The sequence below is a fragment of the Suricata suricatta genome, chromosome 12 (genome assembly GCF_006229205.1).
Source record: "Suricata suricatta isolate VVHF042 chromosome 12, meerkat_22Aug2017_6uvM2_HiC, whole genome shotgun sequence".
Classification (NCBI taxonomy): Eukaryota; Metazoa; Chordata; class Mammalia; order Carnivora; family Herpestidae; genus Suricata; species Suricata suricatta.
The window spans coordinates 14032879-14049508 of NC_043711.1; the positions used below are offsets into that span (position 1 = coordinate 14032879).

The following is a 16630-nucleotide window of genomic DNA, read 5'->3' on the forward strand; positions in this document are numbered from 1 at the left end:
TTCCTGATTTCTAAGCTGCAGGTGGATCTCTCATCTACCCAACTCAGGTGGCTACTGACTGCCATTTAACAGGGTTCAGAATAATCGGGAAACATTTACTGACCTCAATACATATCTGAGAGCAGTGAAAACACACATCATAACAACACCCGACATACACGTTCACAGCAGCGCTATTCACAGTGGCCAGAAGGTAGAAGGAACCCAAGCATCCATCAGCGGGTGGAAAGGTGAATGGAATAGGGTCCATTTGTATAGTGGAATGTTACTCAGCTGTAAAAGGAACAAAACATGGACACACGCTACAACACGGATGAATCTTGAAAACATCGCACTGAGTGAAAGAAACCAGACACAGAAGGCCGCGTGTCGTAGGACCCTATTTATCTAAAATGTCCAGAACAGGCAAATCGACAGAGACAGAAAATAAATTAGTGATTGCCAGGGGACGGGGGAGGGGTGGGGCGGGGAGTGACTGCTAATGGGGACAGGGTTTATGTGGGGGACAGTCCAGTTTTCTAAAATTGTGGTGGTGGTTGATCATGTCTGTGAATAGCCTAAAAACTGCTGAACTGTATACTTTAATGGGTGAGTTGAATGGTATGTGAATTGCATCTCAACGAAACTGTTTCTGAAAGTGTTGCTCCAAACCCCTACACTTACTGAGTGTCCACTGTATACCAGGCACTGAATTGTATGCTACAACAGGCCTCAGATAGGGAGAGTCACAGACAGATGACCACAGTGCTCGGGGATTTCATCTCTTACGGCACAGAGAAGGGAAAGATGTAGCATTTGTGCGGACATGTGAAGGATGGGCGAGGGTGTGTGCACATTAGGTTTTGAAGAATGAATAGGAGTTCGCCAAGTTGAAGTCTGGGGGCTGATCATGAACTCAACTTCACCAAATCTAATAAACAGAATAAAATAACATGGTTTTAAAAATGAAAATGAGGGGAGCCTGGGTGGCTCAGTCGGTTAAGTGTCCAACTTCGGCTCAGGTCATGATCTCACGGTTTGTGGGTTCAAGCCCCGCGTGGGGCTCTGTGATGGTGGCTCAGAGTCTGGAGCTTGCTTGCTTCAGATTCTGTCTCCCTCTCTCTCTCCCCCCTCCCCTGCTCATGATCTGTCTCTCTCTGTCTCTAAAAAATAAATGCTTAAAAAAATGAAAGTGAAAAAAGGTACATCATCTTTTGTCTACATGAACTGAAGGAGTCTTTATATTTAGACACTTTGCAACTCACCCTGCCCCACGCCTGGCCCACCCAAGCCCATTCCCTGTGATGCTGTTCACGTCCCCAGAAAGTGCTGTAAACAGCATTTCAATCTCTTCCTTCACCAGGAGTGTGGAGAAATTGGAAATTTTGGGCCACCCACACCCCTCGTTGCTGTCTAGGATAAACAGAAGGTCAAAGACCAGGCTTCCCCAGGCTTCCCCAAGACCCTGCCTCCTCTCAGCGAGGCTAGATCCTTTCTGGCCTCCTTTCTCCTGGTGTGGCCAGTGCATGGCTCTGGCAGGTGGCCATGGAGAGTGAGGAGAGCGGACGTTCTGGTCCGAAAATAAATCGTAGCCCTGAACGGGTAAACAAGAAACTAGGGCGGAGGAGGGGGCCGGGGAGGGGCCGAGGGGAAAGAGAGAATGGTGCCTTTCCTCGGAAGATGAATGCAGCCTTCAGAGGCTGGCCTCCCTGTGCTGGGCCGGTGGCCACGTACCCCGCCCCTGCTGTGCCCCCAGCTGCTCCCAATCGCCTGGCACCCACTGTCCCTCCCTGCTGAGCCCTGACCCCTGCACCGGACACCTCTTCCCACGTGGACCCCATCGTTGCTGCAAGAAGTCCTTTCCTTACACTCTTATTGTAGACCCTGTTTTTTGTAACCCCAGGGTGACCTTTGACCATTCACCGAGTGCAAGATGCTTCCTCCCAAGACCCATTTTACAGATGAGGAAACAGACGGGGAGAGTGGGCATTGGGATTCAACGGCAGGGGACTCCAGGGGTCCTCTCCAGGCCTGACAGTGGCGATTTTGAAGTTGGAGGTGTGTGAAAGGGTGAATGTACTCAGACAAGCAGCTGAGGTGACGCCATCGCCGGGGTGAAGTCCTGGGCTTGGGTTCTGGTTCTGCCTCCTTGCGGCGTGCTTCCGTTTCTTCTGGGACCAACATCGTAGTACGTTTAGGCTTTTCCCCTCTCAGCTAGGTCACCCAGGCACTGCCAATCAGGCCACTGTGGCTCTTCGGTCACTGTCATTAGTTCAGAGATAGTCATATGTTCCAGGCCGGGTAAATAAGATGCAAGCTTGGTATTTCCATCATAGTTCACAGACAACAGAGCTTTTAAAATGTTGCTTAAGTGGATAAAGGTCAATTCAGAGTTTCTGGCTGCCATCTTGCCTGGGAATGAGGCCGACACAAGGACAGCAGAGCCAAGAGATGGAGAAAGATGCTACCCTGTGAGGTTGGTTAAGTCCCTTGATCCAGCTGAGCCTGAAGCCATCATTTTATTAAAAAAATTTTTTTTAACATTTATTTTTGAAAGACAGAGACTGAACAGGGGAGGGGGAGAGAGAGAGGGAGACACAGAATCCAAAACAGGCTTCAGGCTCTGAGTTGTCAGCACAGAGCCCCTCAAACCCACAAACTGTGAGAACATGACCTGAGCTGAAGCTGGATACTTAACTAATGGAGCCACCCAGGTGCCCCAATAATTTTCTGTTCCATTAACCAATTAGTTCCCTTTTGGCTTCATGCAGTCAGAATCTCATGGATATAGCCCTTATTAGTGCTGTGATAAAGATCATTAAACAACCTCTCTGGGCCTCAGTTTCCTCATCTGTAAAACATGTTGTGATGAAAAGATGGTGAAAGATGAAGGGAGCATGTGGGTGAGTGCCCTGTACTGTGGTCTGATGGTCTAACACATCTGATGTCATCCGGGACATCCCCGGCTCACCTAGGCTCCCGTTTACTCAGACACTGGAAAGTTTCCTGAGGGACACGGCTGAGCCCCGCCACCCCCACCCACTGCAACCATCCACCAAGAATACCGAAGACCAGAAGACAGAGTGAGCGGACAGCTGAGGTCTGGGCTCTGGGGCAATGGTCACACAACGGCCTGAGATCATGGCTGCTCTGACACAGCTTCACAGAGACAGAGGCATCGATGCACCGATGGAACGGCTTGGAAAGTCCTTCCTGGGAACTGTATTGGATCAGCTGTCCAGCACACAGGGTCCGCGGCTGTTTCTCTTGGCCCACTTTGGGGCAGCAGTGCCATGGACATGGGATGGAGGACAGGACCCCCTCCCACCCTGGCCTCCAGCACCTGTGGCCCCTAGAGCAGAGCCTGGGAGAGGATTTGCGGGTGAGTGATTTTTAAAGAAAGCTCCCAGGCAGACAAGGGCGGGGCGTCTGTGCAGGAGGGCGGGGGGGGGGGGGGGGGGGGGGGGGGGGGGGGGGGGGAGCAAGTTAGGGGGCGCCTCGGCAGCGTGCCCTTGGCTGTGATTAAATGGGGTCGGCATCCAGGGGTGTGGAGGGAGCAGCACAATGCCTGCTCCCACTCCTGCCCTTCTAAATTACTCTTTTAAAAATATAAATTGAGGAAGCCAGACACAAAAGGTCACCCAGTGTGTGATCCCACTGATAGGAAACATCCCGAACAGGCAAATCCAGAGACAGAAGGCAGATTAGTGGTTGCCAGGGGCTGGGGGTGGGGAATGGGGAGTGATGACTCATGGGCACAGGGCTTCCTTCGGGGGTGATAAAAATGTTCAGGAACTGCATAGAGACGATGATTGTACAATATCGTGGATGGGCTGAGTGCCATGGAATTGTTCACTTTAAAATTGTGAACTTTATGTGTTTTACAATTAAAAAAAAGTATGAAGAGGGCTATTCCCCTGCTGTGCTCTGAAGCCTCCCGTGGCTCCCCATTGCCTCAGAATATTTGTCTATTGCCCCCCAAGCCCTTCACCCCTGACTCTCTCTCGCCTCTCCCTCCCACAACCAGGCTCATCTGAATCTCAGAGCCTTTGCACGTGCCATCCCCTCTGCCTGGCGTGTTCTTCTTCCTCCTCCAGATCGCTAATGAAATGTCACCTCCCAGACCGGGCCCCATCACTACCCTTTCTTTGTACCTAGGATGTTTCCTTCAAATCACTGACTCTACTTTGTAGTTTCACCGTGGGGTTTTAGATGCTACATACAAAGTCCCACCAGCTAGGTATTCCTCAAAGGTGTGGCAAATGAATGAGTGAGTGAGTGAATCAACCGAGAGAGGAAGGCGACTGAGAGGCTCTGCCAGGGAGAAGCGGGAGAGCCGTCGGTGACCGCCTGCAGACAGAGGCCCTGAAAGGAAGAGACGCTTTATCACTAGGACGACATGAAAAGAGACTGTCTCTATTCAAATCTGGTGCTTTTTTCCTCCCAAAAGCACAGCTGTCTCCAAAACAAAGACCCCCAATTGCTGCCAGCATGTGCTTCATCATTTTTACTTCCTTTGCATATTCTTCAGGGGATTTTTTTCCCAAACCGCACAGGCGTGCAAGTGCACGTGGCTCCCGCGGCGGAGGGGGCGGGGTAGGAGGCCCCCCACTTTCCCAGGTTGGAAGGTCTGCATGCAAACACAGACCAGTGTCCTCGTACATGGGGGATCCTGCCCACATTTTACAAAATTTCTACAAAAATCACATGATGCTTTGCAACTGGGTTTTATCTCCCAGGGTGTAACTGCTTTGTTACGGGCCCTACCACATTTCACACCCGAAGTTCCCTTAATTTTTCCCTTCCTTCCCTCTGTTTGCTTTGTCCCCAGGATTCTGCCAGCACAAGCAAGGCTCCTGGAAGACCTGTGGATAGGCCTCCCGCCCTGGGTTGACCTGAGTGGGTTTGCCCTTGTGAGGGAGAGAAACAAGCTTTAAAAAAAAAGTTTAAAAAAAATGTTTATTTTTGAGAGAAAGAGAGACAGAGTGCAAGCAGGAAAGGGGCACAGAGAGAGGGAGACACAGAACCCAAAACCGGCTCCAGGCTCCGAGCTGTCAGCACAGAGCCCGACTCGGGTTCAGACTTGCAAACCATGAGATCGTGACCCGAGCTAAACTTAGACCCTTCACTGACTGAGCCGCCCAGGAGCCCCGAGAAGAACACGCCTCTTAAAGACACCGGCTCAGACGGGTTGGCAGAAAGTCTGGTGTCGGGTACAAGCCCTATGGAAAATGGCTTGGCACTTCCTCAAAAGGTTAAAGGTCGAGTTCCCTCATGATCTGGCAATCCCACTCCTGGGGACAGACCCAATTTGTGAAAACAGGCGTTCACACAAATCCTCGTATACGCCCTGCTCACAATCGCCGAAAGGGAGAAACTGCCTAAATGTCCATCAACGGATGAACGGATCAACAAAATGTGGTCCATCCACGCAGTGGAATATTATTCGGCCCGAGAAAGGAACGAAGCCCTGACATGTGCTGCAACGTGGGTGAGCCTTGAAAACATTGCGTTCAGGGAAAGAAACCGGACGTAAAAAAACCTCACATAGTGTGTGATTCTATCTATATGAAAAGTCCAGAACAGACAAAGCCATAGATTTAGGAAGGAGATCAGTGGTTGCCGGGGGCCTGGAGAGGTCAGGAGAAATAGGGAGTGACTGCTAACGGGCACAGCGTCTCCTTTTGGGGTGATGGGAATGTTCTGGAACTGGACAGATCTGCTGGTTGCGCACTGTGACTGTACTAACCACCACTGAGTTGTTCACGTTAAAACGGTTAATTTCATGTCATGTTTACACTAATTAGAGCAATTAGAAACCAAAAAGTTGGGGCGATCCCAGCAGGGTAGGGGTGTTATCCTCACCAACACAGGCAAGTATTGGGGGTTAGCAATTCTAACATTTTTTTTTCCTTCTTTTAACATTTGCTTATTTCTGAGAGAGAGTTCAGGGGAGGAGCAAAGAGGGAGGGAGACAAGAGGATCCAAAGTGGGCTGTGTGCTAACGGCAGAGAGCCCGAAGTGGGGCTCGAACTCATGAACCGAGAAATCATGATCTGAGCTGAAGTCAGAGGTTTACCTGACTGAGCCACCCGGGCACCCCACAATCCTAACATGGAGCTGGGCTCATGGTCAGAGGGAAGGCGCTTCTTCTCGGCCATGTGGCGGCGGCCTGCTCTGCCGTCCTCTGAATCCCATACACAGAATTTTCTCGATGAACACAATCCTGACCTTCTGCTACAGCTATCAGACAACCAAGCGGGAGGGAGGGAGGAATATCCTTATTACACAAACAAGGAAACTGAGGCACTAGGGGTTGAAGTGAATTTTCCAAGGTCCCCCCCTGTGACCCTTCTACCACATCACAGGGTTTAGGTAAGGCCTGGGGACCTTTATCTATAGCAGGGAGAGCGAGCGGATGGGAAAGTGACACGTCCGCAGTGACTCAGGACAGTCATCCGGCGCAGCTGACGTCTGTGAGCTTCGTTCGCGGTGTCCTGCCATTGATTCTCAGAGCCCAGGCAGTAGATCCTACTTCCCAGTTTATAAATGAGGAAACTGAGGTTCAGAGAGGTGCCGCACTGGCCGCTGGTCACACAGTACAGTGAGGACACGTGAAGACAGAGTACTCCAAACCTCAGGTTCCGCTTTGCTCTGAGCCGCCTCCAGGCAGAAAAGCAAGTCATTCAGACGTGGATGTTGAAATCTCGAAGCGGAAGCCTCACCCCACTCACACCTGGACCAGAACTCCAGGAACTGAGGGCAGCACGCCCACAAGGCCAGAGAAATCTCTGGAAAACACTGGAGCAAAGCAAAGCTCAGCTCGTGAGGCCCCCTCCTGGGGTCCAAAGGAAGTAGCTGGTGCTGGATGCACACAGTGGAGGGTTGTAACTCCTGGCAATGTCCAAGTTCCCAGGGCCGTGAGCAGGGCCTTGGTGGGAAACAGAAATGGCGTGTTTGCATGAGCATGTGCACATCTGTGTGCATGTATGTCTGTGACCGTGCATGTGAGCACACGTGTGCGTGTACGGGGAGCTTCTAAGCAGATACAATCAAGTGGAAAGCCTGGCGTTGAGTGCAGGTCTGGAGTCAGTCCAGGGCCTCCATTTCTCCACTGAGAAATGGACCAGCTTCCGCTGGATGTGAGAATTAGAGTCCAGGGGGACCAGTAACGATCAGAAGATTGGTCACAGGATACAGTCTGTGCTATGGGCTCTGAAGTTGACACCCGTGATCTCCTTTGATTCTCAAAGCAAATCCAACCAAGGCTGAGTTTATCATCCGCATTTTCATTGGCACTTAATTTTTTGTCATTCTAAAATCATACAAGCAAAGACTTCAAGCCACACAGAAATGTACGCAGTAAACAGTGAAAATTTCATCCACGACCCAGCCTACTTTGCAAAGGGAGTTCTGGTAACAGGTGGGTGCGTGTATCAGGCACCCGCATTACACACGCCCAGGTGTGTGCACGCATAGCAAAAGCTTGTTTTGAAACCACATGCCACTTGGGGCACCTGGCTGCCTCCATTAGAAGAGCATGCCACTCTTGACCTTGGGGTCGTGAGTTCAAGCCCCACATCGGGCACAGAGATCACATACACAAACAAACTGAAAAACAGAACAGGTAAATAAAGTCATATACTGTTTTCAGTGTCCAGCAGCACCTTCTGCTCCTGTTGGGGCCCTGGGGCATCCAGAAGGCTTCCAGGAGGGGGCGCTGGAGAAATGAGAGAGGAGGGGCCCTCTAGGCTGAGAATGGCCTATTAAAATTCCCAGTTAGCTCTAAATTAACGAGAGAGCAGAGGAAATTTTACCTTCCAAACCTAGAGAAATCCTTCCCAGGTTGCAGAGAGGAAACAAGCCTGGGGTCAACCCTAGACGGGTGTCCCAGGCTGCAGACCCTCACTGCGGGGGTCCTCATCTGAGTGACCTTCAGCAGCCCCGGAGGTGAGAAGAGGAGCTGTCGGCCAGTTAGGGGCAGTCTGCTGAGAGGGGGTGGGAGATGAGGTAGGTAGTTATAGGGTTCTGGGGGACTTTCTCGGGCAGGGCACTAAGGCCCACAGTCAGACACTGCCCTCCAGGGCTGATGAAGAAAAAGGCAAGAGGGGGACGTTCTTGACCGGCAATGGCTCCCTGCCACGCCTGTGCGTCCTCCAGGACACAGCAAGGAAGGAGGCTTAGGTTCCCACACAGCTCCTAGGGGGCCTGTTTTACCTGCCCCTTAGGCTGACAGACACCCCAAGCCCTCCCGGGGCCCCCTCTGCGCCGGGCACAGCAGCCGGGCTCCTCCGCGTTACCCTGCCGTCACGTGGAAGGCCCTGCGGGTCTGGTACGTGCCTGCTGTAGCCTTGGCCTTCACCCCTTCCCCAAGGGCCAGGCGCTGTCAGGGGAAGAATCAGGTGCGGGGGACACATGGGGACAGCGGGGTGCTCTGCAGACACCCCACCATCTGGGCTCCTGAATCAGGGGAAAGCCTGGGCGGGCCCTGGACTGGCAGCTGGGACCCGGGTTCCAGGCGGGTAAAGCCTGAGGAGACAGGAGAGTCATCAGCGGCAGGGCACGTATCTCTGACACTCAGTGTAGGTGTTATGACATGTATCATGTGTTCCCTGACCAGCCAACCTTCAAAAACACAACAGAGACCGTGGAAAATTGGGTTTCCTCTACATTTATTGCAACTGCTAAATGATGAACAACATTCACAACTTCTTAGATTAAAAAAGAAAGAAAAAAGAAGAAACAAACCAAAAACTTCCCATTTTGTAACATCACAAATGTCTTCTAGGTTTTTACCAAGGACCAAAAATGCTAAAATTCTCTATATGATTTCCAGTGATGGAAACAAGCCAGAGACAGTAAGCACCCAAAGTGGTGAGTTAGCACTTTCCGGATGCCTGTCGTCCTCACGGAAGAGACCCTGAAACTAGAATGACAGAAAAGACACTGTGACTTTGACAAGGCCATGCAACCACACACCGCACTTGCACACACGCTCCCCGCGAGGAGACTCCACCACCAGAGGGAGCAAGGGCAAGCGCAGAGGGCTGGCGCTGGTCCCTGGCCGGCAGCTGGCACAAGGACACACCGCCAGGCCCCGCCCCAGCTCCTATGACATCACACCCACAGGAACAGCATCGCCTGAGTGCTCAGAGGAATTTCCAGGATCAAGAAGTAGGTGTTCCCTTTGACATGTGCCAAAGGCTCACGAGGTCAGCTTGAAGCAGGATGTCCCCGGGAGGAAGGGTGGCAGGAGGCTGCAGGGACAGGGCTCGACCCCTGGTAATCCCTAAAGCATTTTACTCACAAACAAAAGCAGAGAAAGCCAAGGATGAATATATTAGCACAAAGTGAATATGATGGTCAGAGCTATTTTTGCTGAAGAGAAAGAGCTAGAACCCATCTGGGGAGTACATGCCCTGCGCAGGGCCAATGGGCACTCCATGAAAGGCCACAGAGGACAGAGGCCCTGTTCTCGGAGTTCCATCCATGTGCCCAACCCCCGGCCAACACGGAAGGCTACTGGAAAGATGAGGAAAGAAAAGAGATGAACTCCTAGAGCTGTGGTTCCCCCAAACCACACTGTGGCTTCGACTCTGCTGAGGCATTTCCAGCATCTCCCTGGCCATAAAGATCTGCCGGTCGCCCATGCAACCAGAAGCAACCAGAAGCAAGCAGAGCCTGGAAGAGGTACAGCACAGGCCTGTGCCGGTGGGTGTGGCCCGACAAGACGGAGCCAGAGCCGGCCGGGACCACAGTCGGGGCCTGTGGCTTTAAGAAAGTGAAGACTGGCCAACACGGTAACTCACTGCTGTGTCCCCCAAGCTTCCCAGGTTTTAGCACATATGGGAAACTTCAACACTGCTGCTTTATGAGGACGGGCTGAGGCGGCCGCAGCCTCAGAACGGCGTGCGGAGCCGCGCAGAGCGGGGCGCCGGGAGGAGACGGAAGGGCGGCAATCACGCGCCTGCAAATAGCCAACAGCTGCGGAGCCGCCCCAAGAGGATGCTTTCTGCTGCGCACAAAGGCCCTGAGAAAACAATTCTTTCCCCTGCTGCACATGCCAAAAATGAAGCGTCCTGAAGAGTTTACACTCCCAGCCATTTGTAGGAGAGACTCCATATGTGGTTAAAAAAAAAAAAAAAAAAAAGCACACTCCAGTTGGTGGATTCTAAGGAGCCCTGTGAATCTGGGGGAAGTTCCATCAATGTGATGACTCCCCACTGAATACGGCTCTATTATATGGTGGCTAAACGTCCATTAAGTCTCTTGGGACGCACTTAAGAGACGAGACTCCGTAAATCACACTTCATCGAATCAAGAGTCTCCCCGTGCTCCCTGGAGCTTCGGCGCTCCGAGCGGCAGGCTGCACTACCAGGCGGGCCTCGCTAATGCTGCATTCTGTCCCCCGGCTGCAGTCTCTAAACCACGCAAAGACACAATCTGTCACCCGTCTGGCACCAAGTGTGCCAACAGCACTTCTGGAGAGAGTCCCCTGGGGCGGGAAGCCTGACCGGGGCTGCCTCCGGAGCGCTCTCCGAGGTCAGCACCACCTGCTGCGGGGGCACCAGGAAAGACCTAGAGGGCACAGGCTGCCACAAGCATTTAGAAGAAGGGGCGAAAGCAAAAGCAGATGGGAATGGTGGACCCTTTTGCTGTTGAAGAAGAAAAGCCAGCGGAACCTCCGCACAGGACCTGCAAAGACGCTCTGTTTCTCGTGTTCACACCGAACCCACTTGGGCACTGGCTCCAGGGCAGTCCGGGGCAGAGGTGGCGCTCTAAGAGTAAGTGCTGCTTCAAGCCTGATCTTTCTCACCAATGGTTTCATCTATTCAGGGAGAGAACGGTTTTGTTCAAAACTGAGTTGGAGATTATGGGTGGGGAAGGCAGCTAAAAAGACAGCAGAAAGAACAGGATATTTATATGGGCCCAAGGCCCTTGAGAACGAAAGGATTTGAAGACGCTCAGAAAGGGATGTGGCAAAGCCACCGTCCTCGGCAGTGCCAGTTCCAGATCACCCTTACACGTGCAGGACCCAAGGCCATTTCGGGATGGCCGCGTGCAGCTGCGCCCGGGCCCCCGAACGAAGGCCCGCTGTCGAGCTGCGCATGCTCAGTGAGCACAGGGCTCGCTCCTCCAACCAAACCTGGAAGGTGAGAGGCGGGACACATCCACATCTAAACACGCCTTGTTACCCTCAAAGAATTTTTTTTTTTTTTTGGGTGCATGTGTGTGGCTTGATGTTCGATTTTGGGGAACGGGGAACTCTAACTTTCCTGGAGAAACCGTCTCTGCACACCAGAATGTCAGCTTAGGCAGAAAGCCCCGTGCACCGGCGCACACTCATACCTATTTGTTGGCCCGTTTGTGTCTGTACATCTGCATCATCCTCTGACGGAACACGTCAAATGTGTCTTCCTTGCGCTCCTGCCCGTCGGCACCTAACCCCTCCCCTTCTGAGGCAGTGCCCCTAGGAGCAAAATGGAGAGTTAGCTACACCTGGGCACAAAGCCTGGCCACCAGGAAACTGGAAATGGCACAAGCCGTCTGAGTGGGATGGAAGCACGTGGGACGCACAACAGTGACAGCAAAGGACAGGGAAAGCGAAGACACGATTCACAGCATCGAACAGGGGGTACTCACCTGTGCAGGTATGTGGACCTTCTGAGGACCGTGCTCAGAAGCCCCTGATTAGAGCCGAAAGCCTCCCCCAGCAGGCAACAGGCTCAGTTTTAATGAAATGCCTGCTGGATGTTAACGGGGCCTCACAAACTCTGGGCCACCTTCTCCTTGGCTAGTCTGCTTAAGGGTTCCAGGAAACAGGAAAGTGGTTCTTATTGTTACTACCTAGAATTACCATTCAGCCTTTATGACAATAATGCATGTGGCTGAAATGCCAGGGGCCAAGAAATCATTTAAATAGTCTGTGCAAGTGGGCCTGTGGGAACACCTGCATATGTAATGTACGTAATACGTAAATGATCTGCTGCTCATCTCATCTGAAGACTCCCTTTGTTAGGAAAAAAAACCCTGCCAGCTTTAAGCTATGTTTAACATGAGGGGAGCCCAGAAATCAGGCTGCAGATCAAAGGACTTAGGGCCAGAATCCCAGGGAAAGCTGCTTCCCCCAAGCACGCTGCCCATCCCCACCCGGGGCCCCGGCGCCTGCTGCGTACACGCTGACGGGCTCCCTGATGCCCTTCCCACAGGAGCCCAGGCCATGGCCCTCCTTCCAGCCCATCTTCTGCAGCATCTGGAAGCCCAGGTTCTTGTCGGTTAGCTTCTGCTGGGCAAAGTCGAAGTCCTTGGGCTTCTGAGGAAAGAGAAGAGTATGGCAAGTGGGCTGCAGCAATGCCCCTGGAAGCGAGTCTGCCTGTGTGGCACCTGACGGGGCCCAGCACTGCCCCCCACCATCCTGGACTCCACAGACACCTGGGATCAGCCACGGCTCTCTCCCCAGTTCCCAGCAACATTCTCTGTGGTGCTAAGACCATGAGGAAAACCCCACAAGGGGCTGGGGGCGGGGGTTAGTAGGGAGAGTCCTAAGTGGTGGTACCTCGAAATGACCAGAGGGCACACACCAGGCTGGGGGTAACCAGAACAGGGCACAAGGTCGAGGAAGGAAGGCCCCTGGAGTGTAGAGGGGAGGCAGGGCTGAGGCAAGAGGGGGCCAAACAGGTCATGAATCTGCTGTAGAGACCGACTGTGTGGAAAACTGGCTGGCAGGGTCCTTTCTACTCCATCTTGAACACTCCTGTGAGCTTCCAGAACTCTGAACAGTGACTCGATCCCAGAAACCAATCTGGCCACCCCCAGACATTGCTCAGCAAACTCAAATGACTTGTCTATCTGTCCAGCTGGCCCTTCGCAGATCTGGGAGCTCCCCAAGGGCAGAGAATAGGTTTTCTTAGGACTCTGGGATCCATGGTCTAGCACAAAGCAGACCTCACTGAGAACTGGTACAGCTGAGAAGAAGGACAGGGCTTGGAAAAGAACCTGCAGGTAAAGTCCCAGACAAGATCTGGGCTGCAGAGCTGGCTGTGGGAAGGCAGGTTAAAAGGCCTGGGGGTGGGAGGAGACCCCTCTGGAGGAGGAGCCTACCCCTTGTGAGCAGAAATGATTTCCGTTTACTCATGAATATTCATGAGCACCCACTGTCCCTACCACCTGAGCCTGTTTTTTAAAATTTTACTAAGGACAGCCTGAGGAGGCTTTGAGGGCCACACGTGCTCCTGGGGAATGGACTTCTCCATCCTGATCTAGGCAGCTGCTGCTGGGGGTAATGGTGAGGGTCTGAGGGTCAGAGCAGGGAACAAGTATGGAAAGGGAAAAGGGTAAGGAAGGCAAGGGAAAAGCTGGCCACATGTCCCCAAAGGCCAGGCCTGCATCTCTTTAGGAAAGCTGCTCGCCTAGAGAAAAGCCGTGTGCCAAGGCCAGGCTGAGGTGCGCACAGAGAGCTGCAGGGGAAGCCTCCTTAGGGCCTGCCGTCACCCCAGGAGATGGGGTTTGAGGACACTGCTGCACACCAGGTGAACATGCACTTCGTTTCTCGGGGTACCTCCGAACCAAAGGCAGGTGCGACTGCCCCACCTGACAGATGTACAAATGGAGACTCAGGAGTTAGATGCCAAGATTAAGCGGCCAGGCTGAGGCTGAGCCTGAACCTGGCTGCCGCCTCACCAGGTTGTGCCCTCACCCAGGCCACCTGATGGGCAGCTGGGTGCCATGGCAAATTCAAACTGAACACGTCAATTAGGACCATGAGCTGTGGGCTCAGAAAAGTCCCTCCTCCCTGCTGTAACGGGCTTACACCGACACCTCGCCTGGCCACTGAGGCTGACCATGCACTTGTAACAGGTGTCCACCACACAGCCTTTCCTCACCACCCAACACCATCAGAGACCTCACCTGGTTCCCGGCTCACCTCCCTGACCTCTGAGGACCTGGGATATCCCCACGTATGTCCCAGGTGACCTCGCCCAGCCTTACCAGCCCCCACATGTGTCGACCCAGCTGTCTGGAGGGCAGCACACCTCCTTCGGATGACCCGTCCCCCAGGCTCTCCATTTCACTCAGTGGCAACTCCATCCTCCTAACTGCCCGGCAGACAACCATGGAGGTGCCCTGGACTCCAGCTGTCCCACACGCCCTCCATCTGCAAGCCTCACCGACTGTCTTCACCTTCCTGGCCCCTGGCTTCCACCAGCCCCACAACCACAGGCTGCTCTCAGCCCAGCAGCCACCGTGGCCACATCTTCTACCCAAACTGCCACCGCAGGTCCCCAGGGCCTCCCCCAGAGAAGGAGCCACCTGCTGACTTCTGTCTATTGGCCCTATGTGACCTGGGGACTCACCACTTCTACTTCCTCATCTCCCCACCCCCGCCTGGGTGCCACAGAGTGCTGCCTATTGATGCAAGACCAACCTGGGATCTCGTCCAGACCTCTTTGAATAAATAGCACCCCCAATCCCACATTATCCCCCGTCTCCCTTTGGCCTGCTTCTCCATACCCATAGCACACAGGCCACAAGAGTCCCACACATTCCTGTCACTGCTGGCCTGGCTTGCGGCGGCCTCTCGTTGGGCAGATGGGACCAGGCACATAGAAGGTGTCCATCAGTGAATACACAAGCACACACACACATTCCCTTGGCTTACTAGCATGCTCTTTAACCACAATTATAGTCCACTAAATCTGAACTTCTTAATGGCCGGGACATTACTCTGTTCATCCGTCCAACACTTTGCACCTATCAGACCTCGCCTATTTGTTAAATAAACAAATTACTACCCTCCTGTGCTTTGGGTGAAGCAAAAACAGTTCCAAGAAATCCCTGTCTGTTGTGCTTTGTACATCAGGCCCGTCTGAAGCATGAGTGCACCTCAGTTACAAGTCACAGTGCCTTTTGAAACACCGACAATTCTGACTATGTCATGCATGAGAACTGTCATGCTCACCTTCTTTTTGGACACGGGACGACCCCGAGGTCTGTCATAGGCGATGCGAACTGGCTCATGAACTAGAAGACATAAGAAACGCATACATACACATACAAGTACTTTTCCCAAATTACTCAGAAAACGAGGTTGCTACAGTTGAGGCTGACAACCTCTCTGCTGACAGAAGGCAGCTACGACCCAGACCCCAAAGCCAGCTGTGTCTGCGGCTGGGATGCCTCTCAGGAACCCTGTGACCCATGCCCAGAGAGCAGAATACGGCCCAACCGAGGGCTGCCTCCACGTGGAAGAGTCCACTTAACACCCGACTCCCCATGTTTATGAGGAAGGGCTCAGTGCACGGATCGTTTTCCGTGACTGCAGGAACACGCAGTTTCAACAAATAAACTATTTGCAACCTCGTGCCCTCCTAGTGTCTCTGCAACTGTTCCACTGATTAAAGAGTTAAAGTCCACATAGGATTTCCAGTAAAAACCAACCAACCATTCTTCTCACACAGAGCACCGAATCACATCGCATCATTATTTTTGATGAAGGGGAATCAGCAGGTCTGGTTTTTCCTCATCAACCACCCAAGGAAATGAGAGCTTCCAAAATAGAAAGAGCTCCCTCAGCTTCTCCCCCACGAAGGACGTACGAGGCTCCTGGACGGGCTGCCGCCATCAGCGGTACGCTCTGAAGGACGTACAAGTAGGGCAGAACAGCTGGCCGTCCATGGTACCACCAAGGTTTCCAAACACAAAACACAGGACTGTTCTGTTAGCAGGAGAACCTGAACTCACACTCCTGGGGGTGAGTGAGCATCTCAACAACGTACAGCACACAGGTGACACAAGACGGGTCACCGTTCACTACAACCACCTCACACGAAGGGACCACAGGCGCCAGCCCCATGTGCGAAGCACAGCCCGGGCCTGGATGTGTGGAGACGCCTGGTGGGGCGGGAGGCACAAGGGATAACCTGGGCCACGGCCAGGCTGCATGTGATGCCCTTCTGCCTACCGACAGTCTAGAAAAGGCAGAACCACGAGACCAGAAAATGGGGAGGAGACCCCAGGGAAACAGAGACATTTCTGGAGAAAGGCTCCAGCTCCACTGCACTGGAGAAGTTCATGGTTCTACACATTTGCCAAAATGCCTCAAATTGTCCCCTTAAAAAGGATGCATTTTATTGCCATTAAATAGAACCTCAAGAACCTTGACCTTCCCCACAGGAAAGGAGATGACCTCTCATGGCCCAGGCAGCAGAGCACATGGCTGCCTCTAACCACTGTCTGAGACCAGTCCCACCGGTGTCCTCCTTCCTCTTCATTACCAACCAGGCATCACTCCCCAGGCCTTCCAGGGGCCAGAAGACTGGGCACTCCCCACGGTCAAGGGCAGGAAAGCGCGGAGATGACCCAGCCCTTGCCCTCCACAGCCAGGGCTCCCTCACTGGACTGTGAGCACTAATGGGAGCACCAAGCAGCACCTAACACCGACACACCTCTGCTGCACTAACACAGCAGCGTGTCCTCAGGGTGCTGACCTTACACCAGCTGGCAAGGTGAGCCTCACAGGATCATTTTGGGATGGTGTGCAAAACCGCTAGAATTATTCTAGGTTAAAAACACAAGACCAAACAACCCCATGCTCTGTTGGCCCTGGGGGCAACTGGGGAGGGAACATCCAGGTGAGCAGGTGTGATCACAG

At 53.1% G+C, this 16630-nt stretch overlaps 1 protein-coding gene across 5 annotated transcripts in view; it reads right to left on the reverse strand.

Annotated features, from left to right (window-relative positions):
* Positions 1–8634: 8634 nt before the first annotated feature.
* The window catches only part of SUGP2 (SURP and G-patch domain containing 2), a 35467-nt gene continuing 27471 nt past the window's right edge, over positions 8635–16630 (reverse strand). For 3 of the 5 annotated variants that reach the window (XM_029916088.1, XM_029916089.1, XM_029916085.1), the window contains 4 exons: positions 14939–15000; positions 12156–12292; positions 11329–11449; positions 8635–8905 (listed from right to left, as the gene is read on the reverse strand). In XM_029916088.1, coding sequence (XP_029771948.1) covers positions 11329–11449; positions 12156–12292; positions 14939–15000 — 320 coding nt within the window. In that variant the 3' untranslated portion in view covers positions 8635–8905. Of the gene's footprint in view, positions 8906–10715; positions 10808–11328; positions 11450–12155; positions 12293–14938; positions 15001–16630 lie in introns of all 5 variants that reach the window. The other 2 variants (XM_029916086.1, XM_029916087.1) reach the window with 2 other exon arrangements.